The 17,722-nt window shown below is 42.6% G+C and overlaps 1 protein-coding gene across 3 annotated transcripts in view; it reads left to right on the top strand.

The window, feature by feature from the left end:
- TANGO6 (transport and golgi organization 6 homolog) overlaps nt 1–17,722 on the top strand; it is a 113,423-nt gene that overhangs the window by 31,476 nt on the left and 64,225 nt on the right. For all 3 annotated transcript variants that reach the window (XM_069756760.1, XM_069756761.1, XM_069756762.1), the window contains 5 exons: nt 126–238; nt 7,949–8,125; nt 8,858–8,984; nt 9,106–9,291; nt 9,373–9,504. In XM_069756760.1, the coding sequence (XP_069612861.1) occupies nt 126–238; nt 7,949–8,125; nt 8,858–8,984; nt 9,106–9,291; nt 9,373–9,504 (735 nt within the window). The remainder of the gene's footprint in view (nt 1–125; nt 239–7,948; nt 8,126–8,857; nt 8,985–9,105; nt 9,292–9,372; nt 9,505–17,722) is intronic.

Raw genomic sequence — 17,722 nt, 5'->3', positions numbered from 1 at the left:
AAAAGCACACTTTACTCACGCATAAGTCCTTTCTTCAAATGTATTTACTCTTTTAGTGTACAGTATAGTAAATGCATAATAAGGAGGTCGGCCAAGTTTTTAAATGTCTTTGGTATGGTCTGCAGGTTTTTGTAGTGGGTAATAATCCCACAGCTGCCATATTGAAATACAGCAGACAAATCCTCTTGGTCATCTTCTCCTTCTACTGTTTCGCCAGACAGAACGCATCCCATATACGGTAAGACACAAAAGGCACAATCAATTGAACTGTCAAGATGTTTTTTGCAAGCTGTAATATAAATATATTGAAAATTTAGCTGAGCTGTCTTTTTGTGTGTGTATAGATATGATTCAACACAATTGTTTGACTATGTTCATTTTTGCATTGGAGGTGAGCCGGGCAGATAACTTTAACTCAACATACGTGCACATGTGCTGTACATTGGAATAGGACATGTGCAGGATACCTACTGAAAATGCACTAATTTCGGCCAGTATATAAGGTCTGAACGTCATCTGCCAAGCTCACCGCCATTGGAAAGTGTGCGGCACTGGAATTACCTCCTTGGCTTTTTAGCTTCTGCTATAGATAGGTTTTTATAGCAAACACAAATACTCATTAAATCATAGAGAAGGCAAGGCTATCCAAAGAATCTAAAACCATTTTCATATAAAACTCTGCCAGATATATTTTGTTAAATCGGTGTTAAGCACATATTGTCAGAGTGACAGTTTCCACTAGGAGGTGAAAAGGCAGTCTACCTTCACCCTGGAATTGTGAAGTGGCTACTCTTCGGTCTGGCTCTACTTATTCTTAACTGCCAGCAAACGCACATAGCAGCAGGGAGTGAACTCTTTGTGTTTGCAATGGTTACGATAGGCTCTTATATTGAATAGCAGCCATAGAATGTAAGGAGATTTACTAGGAAAAATCACTCCATCGGATTCCTGCAGCGTGATCGCTGAGAGCCGATGGTTGCTATTGCAGCCGAAGGCCTAATGCTGGCCTCTGGTCTGCCATGGTTCATACTCTCTCTATAAGCCCCCTGACAGGCAGTATAATATACAGCACTACATAGCGAGTGCATTGTATTACCTAGGCGATTAAGGAGTGTAAAAGTATATATTGTAAAAATAAATGTTAATATTGCTATGGGGGCTCAGTACAGTGGTTCTAGGCCCTGACAATAGGAGGCTTGACACTTAAGGTACCTTCACACTGAACAACTTAACAACGATATCGCTAGCGATCCGTGACGTTGCAGCGTCCTGGATAGTGATATCGTTGTGTTTGACATGCAGCAGCGATCTGGATCCTGCTGGGACATCATTGGTCGGAGCAGAAAGGCCAGAACTTTAAAGCAAAGCAGTGACGTCACCGCTGTGCTCTGCTTTACGGCCAGCCAGCGCTTACACAGTGCAGGGAAGCAGAACGCCGGGGGACGCGACAGACACCGGAATGTAAGTATGTAGTGTTTTTTTTTTTTTTTTTTTTTACATTTACGCTGGTAACCAGGGTAAACATCGGGTTACTAAGCGCGGCCCTGCGCTTAGTAACCCGATGTTTACCCTGGTTACCCGGGGACTTCGGCATCGTTGGTCGCTGGAGAGCTGTCTGTGTGACAGCTCTCCAGCGACCACACAGCAAGGCTGCAGCGATCAGCATCGTTGTCTAGATCGCTGCAGCGTCGCTAAATGTGACGGTACCTTTAAGCGGAAAGAGTGTTGGCTGTACCCAAACCTCAGACATTAGGCAGCTCAGTTTTAGCCTAGGGACACAACCTGTATTAGATCGGCTGCATTTTGTTTTATTTATTTTTTCTTTGTCTCTATTACTTCGTTTGGAGTGGATGTCCCCACCATTTAGGCTTTAGTTTATTGGGCTACAGAGTAAAATCCACACTAGTGGTGCTTTTCTGGGGTTGTCACTCGATCACTGTTGGCCTGCCTTCTATGACTGCTGCCACCACATAGTGCTGGTGTCCCCACTTTTGTGCGAGGCTGTGACTCCACATGCACTTGATGACACAGGAGAGGTGAGTATGGTAGGGAACACACCTGCCCTCTCTAGAAAGGAACTTGCTCCACTTTTTTATTTTTTTTCCCATGTATACTGAGGATATTATTCTGGGAAATACTACTTTTTATTTTCTGTGAGGTGCCTTTGACGGCCTGTAAACCCCATCCCTCCTCCTGGCCTGCTCACTTCTTTTTTCACTGCTGTATTCCTGTTCCTTTTCTGCTGCCTTCATACTCTTCTGGCTGTATACTAAAGCCGATGTGGCTGTCTCCAGCCCTAAGGTCACCTTATACTGGATGAAATATTCTGCTAAAAAGACTTACTCCACAGATGATTGGCACATTTGAAGCACCGCTGGTGAAACCTTGTTTGCAGCTTGTTTGAGAGTTGCCACCATCTGTGCTAGTTGTTCTATGTGTAGGGGGTCTAGCCTCATCAAGGGCACGCTCCAGTGTTTTATTATCGTTTAAAGCTGATTTGGGACACATCAGGAGATTGGGGGCCAACGATGAATGCAATTTATTTTTAAGTTGCTGGGTATTGATGACATGTAGAATTCTGTAAGTGTGAATTACTTAAGAGGGACGACAGTTCTTGACAGAGAAAGAAAAAAGGTTGTGGTCAGAAAGTAGGAGAGTTGAGTTGGCAAGATCTTTCACTGAGCAGAGCTGTTAAAAGACGAGGTCTAGTGTATTCCTGTCTTCATGTGTAGGAGAGTTTATAAGCTGAGATCATCTTCCTTTCCCTTACCCCCTGTGTCTGACAGGCTTGCAACCTATTGTTTTTTGCTTGCTGTGTGATACTGCTTTCAGTCAGGTTTACATCCTTTTTTTCCCACCACCAAGAGTGCATGATCTAACATCCCACCATCTCTCCAGCTAGACCTACTACTGGATGAGATTGCCTTTCTTTCTTGTTCAGTCAGAAATCTCCTTGGACTCTTTTAACTCATACACTGAGTCAGTGAATAATGTTAGCTGGCCTTGGCCATGCATGAGCTCATCTAGTCAATATGGAACATCACCCCAGACTAGCAGGAGATCATATTCACCGACATAGGCGGCAGCATATATATTTTCTTATAGTTAGGGATTTTGATCACTTACCTATGCAGGGAAACAGGCTTCTCTTTCTTTTTCTAGGAGAACCGTTTATTAAACTTAAAACATCTTGGCTTGCTTGAGCTAAGACCTAAAGACCCTCCATCTTCAAAGCTATTTTTGCATGAGAACTTGAGGTTTTAACTAATTCAGATCTTCTTGTCCTTATGGGAAATGTCTCTTCTCATCTAAGAGTATAGGTTTGCATATGTACGTGACTTGTGAGTCTGGTTGCTTTCCAAGATAAAACAGAGTTATCCCACCTATCTTTATGCAGGTTCTCTATCTTTTAAGGTACCGTCACACTCAGCGACGCTGCAGCGATATAGACAACGATCCGACCTAAACTAGATCGCTGGAGCGTCGCTGTTTAGGTCGCTGTAGAGACGTCAAACACAACAACTCCAGAATGATGCAGGAGCGATCCAGTGACGTAACGGCGACTCACTTCTCGTTCTCGCTGGTTGTTAGCTCCATGTCAAACAGCCGGAGTGTACCGATCCGACACACTTCCAGGGGCCCTATGCTCGTTGCTGGTGTCTTGCTTTTGATGTCAAACATGACGATACACGCCGACCTGGCGACGAAATAAAGTTCTGGACTTCTAGCTCCGACCAGCGATGGCACAGCGGGATCCAGATCGCTGCTGCATGTCAAACACAACGAGATCGCTATCCAGGACGCTGCAACGTCACGGATCGTTGTCGTTCTCTTTGCAAAGTTGCTGAGTGTGACGGTACCTTTAGGGTCTGGATTTGTACAATCAGATTATTCTCCCAAGACTCCTTTTCCAACTCCCGGAAGTCATTGTCTCAAATAGATTCTAGAGATCTTTTACGTGAATCACATTTCCAGGGATGTTGTGGGGAAATCTTTACAACTGAAGGCAAGAAGGCATTGTTGGTGTTGCACCCTTAAGCGAAATGTGAGCTTTGGCAATTACAGAGCTTGCATGAAGCCACACATTGGTATCTTCCTAGTCTTTGAGATATGACACCGATCAGTTTCAGACCTAAACAGTGTGAGTTAGTTCATCTACGCATCTGCAGATTTCGCATCCAGCTCTTGTAGGGGACCGCCTGGGGGCCATCAGATATTAATTTAAATGCATCTGTGAGCCTATGCTCTCTGTCCATTCTCTAAAGGTACCGTCACACTAGACGATATCGCTAGCGATCCGTGACGTTGCAGCGTCCTCGCTAGCGATATCGTCCAGTGTGACAGGCAGCAGCGATCAGGCCCCTGCTGTGATATCGCTGGTCGGGGAAGAAAGTCCAGAACTTTATTTCGTCGCTGGACTCCCCGCAGACATCGCTGAATCGGCGTGTGTGACACCGATTCAGCGATGTCTTCACTGGTAACCAGGGTAAACATCGGGTAACTAAGCGCAGGGCCGCGCTTAATAACCCGATGTTTACCCTGGTTACCATCCTAAAAGTAAAAAAAAACAAACACTACATACTTACCTACAGCCGTCTGTCCTCCAGCGCTGTGCTCTGCACTCCTCCTGTACTGGCTGTGAGCGTCGGTCAGCCGGAAAGCAGAGCGGTGACGTCACCGCTCTGCTTTCCGGCCGCTGTGCTCACAGCCAGTACAGGAGGAGAGCAGAGCACAGCGCTGGAGGACAGACGGCTGTAGGTAAGTATGTAGTGTTTGTTTTTTTTTACTTTTAGGATGGTAACCAGGATAAACATCGGGTTACTAAGCGCGGCCCTGCGCTTAGTTACCCGATGTTTACCCTGGTTACCGGCATCGTTGGTCGCTGGGGAGCGGTCTGTGTGACAGCTCTCCAGCGACCAAACAGCGACGCTGCAGCGATCCGTATCGTTGTTGGTATCGCTGCAGCGTCGCTAAGTGTGACGGTACCTTAACTCTCTACAGGGTTCTTAAAAACTACAACATTTTTTCCTTTCCCATTGTTTACTAGCTTCAGGAGAGTTTACGCTTTCCAGAGTTCTTCCACATGATATCCCATTAGTGTCATTTTCGCAAAGAGGGGATACTTTGCATTCCATACATATGATTTCCTTTAATAAGATTGCGCGATCCTGGGACCCTGGTGTCTTTAAGTGTTGACTCTCACTCACAATGAATTTGCTCTGCTTCATCTTTTTTATGTTAATCTCTAATTTTGAGATTTTCATTTAATCTCCCACAAGATTCCTATTTTGTTTCTCCCACTGAGAGCACTCTATGTTATCTTAATCATCTGCATTGCTACAAATTTGTCCTCCTTCACCTGGTATCCCAACCTCGCTCTTCTTCTGGTGGACACTTTAGGACCATTAGCTATTTCATTGGACTTTGTCTGTTTCATCCAAGCTCATTTTTTCCCCTTCTTTTCCAGGGGTAAGTTCTTCTGTTTATCTTCTGTTTATCTTTGAGTGTGTTTTCGCTTGTTTCTGGTCATGTTTGTTCCTGGATTTTTTTTGTTCTTTCTTTTGGCACTAAACTGAGGTACTTAGAATCTGAGAAGATGGTATAGCCTTATATATACATACACTATATTTCAGTACACTGTGATTAATGGGGATGGAGACTCTGATGCAAATTTTCTGATGACAGCCCTTCTGTCTGTGGGTAAGATGATTCCTAGTTCGTAAAGTAGTTAGGGCTTTTTGAGCAAAGAGCGCAAAAGCCGTCCAAGCACATCAAGGTGTACCTATAAATATGGATGTTTTTTTTTTAACTTTGTGTCAAGTCTCCAAGTGGGAGGTCTTTTAATCATCGTATTGTGTTCCCAAATGAACTAAATGGGGAAGGGTTTTTACAGAAACTGCAAAAATCAATTTTTTTTAAAATAAAAAGTTGAGGAATCATAAAAAAGACACATCTCTTGTATTACAATAAAATTATAATTATTTGCCTTGCACAGTGAAGGCAAAACAAATCTACTACTTAATTTCCAAATTTGTTCATCCCAGCACACACACAATGTCCATGATGTTGTATGAACTGCAGAATGGTATTAACCCCTTAATGACAGCCAATACGTCTTTTAACTGTCCTGAAATATAAGAGAACAGCATCCCCATACAGGTGACAATCCAGCAGCTGTCGGCTGAACACTATAGCTGACAACTTGCTGCATTGCTGCATTAGCCATGATCAGTGTTTGCACCGTCCAAATCTGTTTAACCCCTTAGATGCTGCTGTCAATAGTGAGTATATCATATAAATGGTTAACAGTGTGGAAGCCTCCTCTTTATCCCAATTGGTGCCCTCAGATCATGATTGTGTGGTCCTGATGTTTGCGATGGCAATTCACGGCCAAATAGCGGCCTTAGAGTCTGACGGCTGTTGTAATCTGTTCAGAAGTTAGCGGCATTTCGGTGGTAAAAATACACATTTTCATTGCTGTCATGCCGCTTTGCGTTAATTCCTGAAAAGCACCTGAACGGTCAATAAACTACCTGACAGCAGTTTTCAATATGTCAGGGGGTGCTGTTTTTAAAATAGTATAACTTTTGGGGATTTCTCAATATATGAAACCCCTAAAGTCACTTCAAACATGGATAGGTCCCTAAAAAATAAATTTTGTGAATTTCCTTGAAACAATGAAAAATTACTGCTACATTTTTAAACCTCCTAAAATGCTAACAAAATATAAGAACATTTTACAAATGGTGCTGATGTAAAGCAGACATATGGGAAATATTATTTATTAATGTTGTTGTGTATCATGACTATCTGGATTCAAAATTTGAAAATTGCAAACATTTTTAACATTTTTCTCAAATTTCTGATATTTTTTATAAATAGACACAAAACATATCGACTTAAATTTACCAGTTTCATAAAGTATAATGTGTCACGAAAAAAGTCTCAAAATCACTGGATTTGTTGAAGCGTTCCAGAGTTATTACCACATAAACTGACACTGGTCGGATTTCAAAAATTTGGCTCCGTCACTAGGGGGTTAATAAAAACCACAGCTCATTTTGGAAGAAACAACCCCTTTTCAACTCTTGCACAAGAAAGCCTTTTAGTTCTTCTGAGTACAAAGAAATAAAAAAACATAAGATATTTATTTCATGCTGTGAATGTATAAAAAGGTCAGAATTGCTGTTTTCTATTTTATCTCTTCTACCCAAAAATTGGAATGAAAAGTGATGTAAAATTCTTAAGTCCCTGAAAAGGTGACCATTGAACATGAATGCACCATGTTTGGTATGATTCTCATAGTTTGGCGACACAAAACATTTTTTTTATTGTACAAAAGTGATAAAACTATATAAATGTGGTAATGCCATTATTGAGCTGATCCACAGAATAAAGATATTGCCTTATTTGTGCAACAAAGGACAAATGTAAAACTTAAAACTTCAAAAAGCAACAGCAGAATCCCTGTTTGGTTTTTTTTCTATTTCTTCCAATAAAAGTTAGGCATTAGGTTGTATATACCCCAAAATGGCGCCACTGGCAAATACAACTCATCCTGCATACAATCAAACATTTAAAAAAATTATGACTCCTGGATGTGATGATGAAAAGACATGAAAGGATATATGAACATTAAGACAAAATTTGGCACGGCCCTTATGGAGTTCAAGTTGTCTCTAAAAACTGAACCCAAAATACTAAGTCTCCTAGGAAGATCCAAAAGGAAATGTTCAACACCACCTAATAATAAGAAAGTAGTTACAGGAAACAGTATTTTATAATTATGGCTGTGATCATGCATGTGAAACACTCCTTTAATATTAATCAGTATAAATACCAATATATAGTAATCAAAGTTTACCAGCAGTGAGGTTGTAACGATCTTAAAATGTATATAAAATATAAGTTAATGCCATGTTAACCCATCAGTCATCATTCTCAACAGCGCCCCATGCCAGGATATCCTTCTCTGGGTTCTAGAGAAGTCGGACAGAGAAGCAGCCGTGTCTGCACTGGCAGAACTGTGTGGCATGGAATCGTCTTTGCAATCCTTACCTTACTATAGTCATATCAAGTGTGGAAGTCAAGGAGGAGCAATGATCATTGTGCGGGAGGACCAGAGGTGAGAGGTGTGCTCCTGGTTACTCCTGTTACCCTTCGTAAGATAATATGTAGATGACCACTCCATTAAAGCATCAGCCACTCTGTGTCAAGAAATCATCCATAACCTGCTAATAACATCTCATAGATTATAATTACCCATTGATTTCTATCAGCATCAGATAATGATTGTCTTGGGGTTTACACTTTTAGGAACACTCATGATGCATAAGGCCTGATTCATCAAGGTGATTACTCCAAAATTCTCAAGTAAAACGCCTTAAAATATCACATCTTGAAGTTTCACCAAAAAATTCTACTTTTGGCATTTTTATTGTAATCTTGGCTTGTTTACTATTGTAAGCAGAGACTAGACAAGACTGGGTATGACCTGGTAAAGTTATCAAAATGTACACCTTTTTAGTGGTGTAAATTACGCCAGAAATGTCCTTTGGCGCCCAATGGGGAGTAACGTTTCTGGCTAGGTGCCCACTACTTGTAAGATGCATCGAATTCATTTAGTGGTGTGCTTGTCAGTGACTCAGGTGCATCTTACTCCAGGGGTACCGTCATTAAGACCTTCTTAGCGCGTCAGACCCATAGTGATCAATGTCATAATTCCTCACAAGTATGTACAGTATTGTCAGAAAGTGCCATTTCTAGAATTCTGTCTTTTTCCATTTTAAAGTGAAATGTCTGAAGCGGCAGGACACCATATTATGCGACCAGTTCTTTTTTTGCCTTACTTTTGCAGTGATGATGATGATGCCCTGTATGAGAGGGTGACTGCAGAGCAGTGGAAGTTGCAGTGTTTAGTAGATTTACTCTCCATTAATCCTCACACCGGGCTAGCAGCGGATTTTTTTCTCTACTGTCTTAAGGTAACTCTATGCAACACATCTACAAAAACTGTTGAGAAAGGGAAACGACATAAGATTTTTATTTTTGACAATCAGCTATACTCTTCCCCGCTCTTCTTCTTTCTCTCCTAATTCTTCTTAGAGTCTGACAACCATTACCACAGGAGAAGGACTAGACCTCAGTCCTAGTCCAGAGGACAGTCTGATAGATATAGAACGTAAGCTTACACTCCGCTGTCAGTCTAGGGAGAAACCGCTTCAGCTTCTTCAGGTTTTGTCAGTGCTGTGTGAGAGGATCTCTGACTCCATTTTTACTGACATCAAGCAGGTGAGAAATGATTCAGAAGATACAGTTTCTCTAAATGCAAAATTTCTGTTATTTAAATGTAATGTGTCTGTCTGTGTACAGGTAGTGGAGTTTATTCTGATGACTCTGGAGAGGGCCTGTAAAAACCTTGCCACCTCGGATGTGGGTACAGTGGCGTCTCAAACGCTTAGTATGGCTATGGGGCTCATAGCTGCCATGTTGGGAGCTGTGGCGGTAAGTGCAAGAATCCAAACATAGAAAGTGGTCATCTGACCCATTGTAATAGTCATGACTTCCAGGAAAATGTATTTCATGTAACAGTAAAAAGGTGTGAAGCATTTAAATGGACCTGATAGAAATGGAATAAAATAACAGTACCCTCAACTTCAATGAAGAGAAAACCCTCAGCGACTGTGATTTGCTATATAAGGCTTGGTTCACATTGCATTATGGTGGTACGTTTAACGGACTACGTTACACCGTGGCATAATGCGGTGTAACGTAGTCCGTTAACGCCGCCATAGACTGCAATGTCGGACGCATTGCTAGCGCATGCCCACAATGGGCGTGCGCTAGCGATGTGACGGCATTGAGTGACGGACCCTGAGATGCGGGCTGCAGCATTTCCGGGTCCGTCACTGCTAGCGCAGATAGAGCTAGCAGATGTTCTATCTGCGCTAGCGCAATGTAAACGTCGGCACTTGCGTTACAGCAGCCCGTTAGCGTATGTGCTGAACGGGCTGCTGCTAACGCAGTGTGAACCCGGCCTTAGACATACATCACTTGATTCAAGGTCTCTTTTCTTACATAAGCCTGCTCTCAGATGAAGTGGCAAAAATCTGCTGACAGATTCCTTTGAAAGAAAAACTTCAAACTGGATACAGTATGTGTAGTATAGAATTTGAGGGTGCAGTGCATGACGTGGGGAACACAAAGGGCGCATCGCTATGTCGTGCTCCATCCTATCCTGTGCCAAAATCCAAAATACAGTAAGCTCATGCATCTCCACTGCGACGCTTAGGGTAAGTTCACACAGGGCAATTTGGCTGCGTTTGTTCCTGCAGCAAAATCTGATCATCTTGGCAGGAAAGAAGCTGCGCCAAAACCGCAGGTTTTGGTGCGTTTTGCCACGTTTTTAGTGCGTTTTTTTCATGCATTTTTGTTCTCTGTGCATGCCAAGAAAGGTGAGTGCACACAGAGAAAAAAAACAAGCTTCCTGTAGATAGAATGAACAGATAGATAGATTGGTAGAATGAATAGATACATTACCTGCGGTATCCTCTTCCCGGGCATTTTCCCATGGTCCAGAGGTTACCTCCGGTCAGGCTGTGAGGGAGCGCAGGCTCAGTGACGTCACCGCTAGTTACTGAGCCTGCGCCCGCTCCTTCTCATTCATTCCATAGTCGCTTACAGCCGGGAGCGGTCGCATTAGCAGCGCTCCCAGTTGTAAGCTTTATCTTCCCCAGATACTGCGTGGGACACTCGTTATATCTATACTACAACGGATCAGGGAGTTTTTGTGTTGGTTTATTTTATTTTTATTTCAGAAGTTCGAGGACTTCGCTTTGGAATGGCAGAATAATAAAATGTTAAAACTGTGTCTATTCTTAATGGATAGGTGTCTTATTGACGCCTGTCCATTACTAAGCCGGCTTAATGTCACCTTTCAATAGAAAGGTGACATTAACCCCTCATTACCCCGCTTGCCACGCTACAGGGCAAGTGGGAAGAGCCGGGCAAAGCGCCAGAATTGGCGCATAATAGATGTTCCTTTTCTGGGCAGCTGCGGGCTGCTATTTTTAGGCTGTGGGGGGACTATATCAATGGCCCCTTACCAGCCCCAAGCTGTGAGCTTTAGCAAGGCTGGTTGTCTAAAATGGGGGGGACACCACGCCGTTTTTTTAAAATTATTTATTTAAATAATTTTTAAAAAAGTGTGAGGACCCCTCTATTCTTGATAACTAGCCTTGCTGAAGCTGACAGCTGGGGGTTGCACCCCAAGCAGTGAGTTTTGTCTGGCTGGTCATCACAAATAGGGGGGAACCCATGCCGTTTTTTTTTTTTTATTATTTTTAGCGCAGGAGCGGCTGATGAAAACTCCCATCCGCCGCTCCTGCTGTCACTATAATTAGCGGTTGTAGGTGTCAGACGATGGGAGCAGTAGTCCCATAAGCTGACACCAGTGACCGGAGGTAACATAGTTTTTAAAGTTGAAGGAAGACTTTAAGTCCATCTAGTTCAACCCATAGCCTAACCTAACATGCCCTAACATGTTGATCCAGTGGAAGGCAAAACAAACCATGTGGCAAACAGTAAGCTCCACATTGGGGAAAAAATTCCTTCCCGACTCCACATACGTATATTATAGCAGGGTAGAAAATCCAACCAGAATCAAGTAGAAAATAGCAATTGGATATAAAACTTAACTTTTACTCGATAATATAAAACCTATACAATACACAAAAGGAAAAAACACCTATGTGCCATGGTGAACCCTACACCAACACAAAAAATGGGAAAGAAAAAAAAACTATTTAAAAAATACTGACGTTGCTGGGTTGTCACTGTCTGTGACCTATGCAAAAAAACAGCTGGCAGCCTAATGCATTATATATGATAGCATGCCAGAGGCTTAAGTAATAAGAATAAACCACCAAGATGAATCCATACACAATGGGATCATGCTGCCTCATCAAGTATATCATGAGCGTCCCTTATGGTCATATTGCGTGGAAATAAACTGTTATATACCAAACATTTTTTTAAAACCACTGGCATGTGTGGATTTGTGTCATTTTTACAACCATTTACATGGAAAGATCTCACCCATGTCACTAGATTCCCCAAGAGCTGTGGAGTGACGATCAAGCCTCCGTATAGACCCAGTGTCTCCCGACGCGTTTCATCCTAATAGACTCATCAGGAGAGTATTATAGCCTGTATTAGCCGCTTACCGGCTTCCCCACCTCTGTGGTTTTTAAAGACTGTCTCGGAGGTACGTTCACAAGGCTCCGCCCCCAGCGTGTGACGCGCTTCCGGTGTCTGGCGCGTACTTCCGGTGTCATGCGGCACATGCCCGGATTGTGGAACGCAAGGATGCCGCTTGGATGGAACGCAAGCGTCCAGCCAAGCAGAGAACCAAGCGCCGTTCCGGATAATGAATTCTGCATAATATGCATCGGAGACTCAACATAGCGTAGTACCTAGTATGTGTCAAACTCAATTGAGTATGTGAACAATAGGGTGCTGTACCCATTAAAAGGAAACTATATCTGAATAACCATAACAGACATGTGAAAAGGGCACAGCACATAGATAAGACAGATAATCATGATTCATACTGTCATATCAACCCAGTAGGTATGATTCAGTGTTTCCTCCGCACATTTTCCATGCACCAAAATTAGTATCAGCAGGCTAGACTTGTGAACTGACTTATAAATACGCAACTGGAAAAAACAAAAAAACAGAAGAAAACTAAACAATGGGAGAGAGCTTTTCAAGATGTAACAGGTATAGTATTCCAAGATATTGATGATGTAAGACAAGGAGGAGAATGCGAAAGGGGATACATTAGTAAGCGACACCACCCATCAATACATAGGAAAGAGAACCCCAAGAGGAACAGGGACCCTGTTGTACACTAACAATATACCTACTCTCCTATACCCTACCTATCGTGGAGGTTGGCACCCTAGAGAGAACCTGCGCAAATGGCGCCCCCACTCAACGTGGACTGTCCCAAACTGACTGCCCCTGTGGTCCCTATACTATCGCTGATCTGACACAGTGCACTGCAAAGTATCAGATCAACGATCTGACCCTATAACATGATGCCCCCTCCTGGGGCAATGTTGTAAAGATAAAAAAAAAAATATTCACATATGTAAAAAAAAAATAAAAAAATTGTTCCCATAAATACATTTCTTTATCTTAAAAAAAAAAGACACAATAAAAGTACACATATTTAGTATCGCCGCGTCCGTAATGACCCGACCTATAAAACTGTCCCGCTAGTTAACCCCTTCAGTGAACACTGTAAAAAAACAAACAAAAAAAAACCAACGCTTTATTATAATACCGCCGAACAAAAAGTGGAATAACACGTGATCAAAAATACGGATATAAATAACCATGGTACTGCTGAAAACGTAATCTTGTCCCACAAAAAATGAGCCGCCATACAGCATCATTAGCGAAAAAATAAAAAGTTATAGTCCTCAGAATAAAGGGATACAATTAATAATTATTTTTAAAATATTACGTGCCTGAAAATGGTACCAATAAAAACGTCAACTCGTCCCACAGAAAACAAGACCTCACATGACTCTGTGGACCAAAATATGGAAAAATTATAGCTCTCAAAATGTGGAGACGCAAAAACATTTTTTGCAATAAAATGCGTCTTTTAGTGTGTGACAGCTGCCAATCATAAAAATCCGCTTAAAAACCCGCTATAAAAGTAAATCAAACCCCCCTTCTTCACCCCCTTAGTTAGGGAATAATAATAAAATAAAAAAATGTATTTATTTCCATTTTTCCGTTCGGGTTAGGGTTGGGGTTGTGGCTAGTTAGGATTAGGGTTGGGGCTAAAGTTAGGGTTAGGGCTAAAGTAAGGGTTAGGGTCTGGATTTTAACTGTCATATCACATGCGTGCAGCAGAGCGGGCCCCCCTGCTTCTCCTGTTAGCAGTAGTACTACCGCCGGCTGTCATTCACATTCATTGCTTTGTATACCTGTTGGGGGCCCCCTCCCGCTGTGGGCCCCTGTGCGGTTGCACAGGTTGAACAGTCGGTATGTCCGCCCATGTTAGGGGCTCTGCAGACGCAATGTGACGCCTGCAGACCATTCCATCTAAGACTACATTCCAAACGGCGCTCCTTCCCTTCCGAGCTCTGCCATGCGCCCAAACGGTGGTCCCCCCACATATGGGGTATCAGCGTACTCAGGACAAATTGGACAACAACTTTTTGGGTCCAATTTCTCTTGTTAACCTTAGGAAAATAAAAATTTGGGGGGCTAAAAAACATTTTTGTGGGGAAAAAATGATTTTTTTATTTTCACGGCTCTGCGTTATAAACTGTAGTGAAATACTTGGGGGTTCAAAGCTCTCACAAAACATCTAGATAAGTTCCTTAGGGGGTCGACTTTCCAAATTGGTGTCACTGGTGGGGGGTTTCAATGCTTAGGCCCATCAGGGGCTCTCCAAACGCAACATGGCGTCCCATCTTCATTCCAGTCAATTTTGCATTGAAAAGTCAAACGGCGCTCCTTCCCTTCCGAGCTCTGCCATGCGCCCGGACAGTGGTTTACCCCCACATATGGGGTATCGGCGTACTCAGGACAAATTGTACAACAACTTTTGGGGTCCATTTTCTCCTGTTACCCTTGGTAAAATAAAACAAATTGGAGCTGAAGTAAATTTTTTGTAAAAAAAAAAGTTAAATGTTCATTTTTTTTTTAAACATTCCAAAAATTCCTGTGAAACACCTGTAGGGTTAATAAACTTCTTGAATGTGGTTTTGAGCACCTTGAGTGGTGCAGTTTTTAGGCTAGTTTCACATTTGCGTTAGAATCCGCAGCGTTTAATCCGCATCCGCAAGTGCAGGAAAAAATGCATATAAACACGTACAAACGCGGCATTTTTTAGACGTATGCGGGAACGCATGCGGTTAAAAAAAGGCAGCGTCTGCACACTTTTCTATGCGTTTTTTCCTGCGTTGGCGTTTTTGGTGCGCATGGTGACAAATTTTACAGGAGAAAAATCTGGATAACCAGACACTGCCAATGTGACTACATAGGGTGTGTATTATGGGATATCTTTATATAGACCCTTGAACAGCTGAAATCTTCAGATTTTGCTCCTGTGTCATGATGGATCTTCGCATGGAGAGCTTTTATTTCAACCTGGATTTAAGCATCAAGCTGTTTCTTGCCTGTGCGTTTGCTTGGGAGCAAGACAGAAATCGCAAAAGATTGGGGAGACGTCGTAGGCGTTTTTGGAGACACCCCATTATTGAACTACATGAGAGACGTGGAGCCTATCACACGCTGTATGGCAAGCTTAATGCCAACCCGGACAAATTCCTGGAATATACAAGGATGTTGCAAGACTCATTCTGAGATTTGCTTGCTCATGTCCAAGGAGCCATACGGAGACAGGACACCCAGCTTCGTAGAGCGATTCCACCAGGGGAACATCTGCTGGTTACATTAAGGCACGTAACAAATCTAAACCAATTTTGGCTGTTCTGACATGTATTTTTTTTGTATTTTCCTTTATGTCTTTAGCATAACAACACCATAAATAGAATTGATTGTAATAGTTTTTTTTTTTTGTTTTTTTTCTTCCAGATTTCTGGCAACCGGAGAGAGTTTATCATCCTTCCACTTCCAATACCGGCTTGGAATATCCACCCTGTCCGGAATAGTTGCGGACACCTGCCGGGCTTTGTGGAATGTACTCCGGGATGAGTTTATTCCCCTACCCACCTTGGACATGTGGATTGGAATTGCGGAAAAATTCTGGAGTGTATGTGATTTCCCCAACTGTTTGGGAGCGGGTGATGGAAAGCACATCCGCATTATCAAACCAGCCAGAACAGGATCAGAGTACTTCAATTATAAAAAATATTTTTCTGTGGTGCTCATGGCAATAGCCGATGCGCACTGTCGCTTCATCGCCGTGGACATTGGAGCTTTTGGCCATGGCAACGATTGCCAGACTTTTAAGAACTCTGATATTGGCTGCCATGTGTATGGCAAAATTTTAATTTTCCACGGCCACGACCTCTCCCCAACACTCAAGGTCCACCGATGCCATTTGTTATGGTTGGTGATGAGGCCTTTCATATGTGTGAAAACCTACTGAAGCCATATTCCAGTAGGGACTTGAACCACACTAAAAAGGATTTTTAGCTACAGACTGACCAGGGCCGAAGAACAGTAGAGTGTACCTTTGGGATTCTAGTCTCAAAATGGCGCATTCTTGCATCAGCCATTAGTCTAAAAATGGAGACAGTCGACGAGGTGGTCAAAGCCTGTGTGGTTCTGCACAATTACATAATGGCTAAGGAGCGGCCCAACATTGAACTGGATGAACCAGTTGCACACCCACTGCCCGATTACCAGCATCACCCGCTGCGGTCAACTGCTGAAGTTGGCCACATGCGGGACCAATTTGCTGCCTTTTTTGATTCAGATATTGGACGTGTGTCATGGCAGGACAATGTTGTATAAATGTCCTGTTGGGATTTTATCTGTACCAGTTATTTTCTTAAATGTTACTAATATTTCTCGTTAATAAACTTTATTTTTTGTATCTTGACCGTGTCTCCTATGTATTTCCTCTACAAACCAATGCTGCCGTCACACTAGCAGTATTCGGTCACTATTTTACATCAGTATTTGTAAGCCAAAACCAGGAGTGGGTGATAAATGCAGAAGTGGTGCATATATTTCTATTATACTTTTCCTCTAATTGTTCCACTCCTGGTTTTGGCTTACAAATACTGATGTAAAATACTGACCACATACTGCTAGTGTGACGGCAGCCAGGTTGTTAGTGTTAAGGTTGTTGACGTCATTGCGTCCTTATTCTGTTCTGCAATATCCATTGGACACAGACTGAAGAGACAATGGCTGTAATACAAAACAGATCTATACTCATCAAGTCAGATGTTAGAAATAATCAATTCATGATGCACATATAACAGCCTTATGAATTCGCTATTTCTGAAACATGTCCAGGTGAGCATAGATGTGCCTTGTATGACCGCCATCGTCCCTTAAATTTGTGTGAAATAGATTACGTACACATAAGAGAAAATGGAGGTTATACAAGGCAGTTCTCTACTCACCAGGTTAGGTGTCCTAACTAATAAGTTTTTGGACACCTGACCTGTTGAGTATAGTTCTGCATTGTATTGCCGCCATTTTCTCTTCAGTCTGCAACACTAGTCACAGACTAAGCAGAAGGAAGAGATTATGGAGATAATACAAGTATTAATTTTGTGGCCCACCTCATATCTATACTAAAGACACACAAAGCTGCAGTCTTTTACTTGCTAACTACTGGAGCTATGATGTGGCCAAAAAATAAAGTGTTCGGCGCACGGTGTGTGTTGCCGGCGGCGAAATACACAATTAAACCACACAATTGGGGGCAAAAAAACATATTATTTATTTTGTTTTACACAAACTTCTTATTTAACTGCGCCTGCTCGGGGTAGAGTGATGGAAACGGGGGGTGTGAAGCTGTGAGGCCCGGCTAAGTGTGGACGACGCAGGGGTGGCAGGAGAAGGGGCAATGAAACTAGTGGGGTCTGGTAGTTCGGGGATAGGGCTTGACACATGAGAGGCCTGAGACGCACTAGAAGGGTGAGACAAACCTGACATTACAGACACACTGGGAGGTTAGGGGGGAGGAATACTGATTGTACGCTGTTTTTTA

Source organism: Ranitomeya imitator, chromosome 3 (genome assembly GCF_032444005.1).
Source record: "Ranitomeya imitator isolate aRanImi1 chromosome 3, aRanImi1.pri, whole genome shotgun sequence".
NCBI classification, from domain to species: Eukaryota; Metazoa; Chordata; class Amphibia; order Anura; family Dendrobatidae; genus Ranitomeya; species Ranitomeya imitator.
The sequence above is the reverse complement of the archived record's forward strand: the minus strand, read 5'-3'. Positions and strand labels throughout refer to the sequence as shown.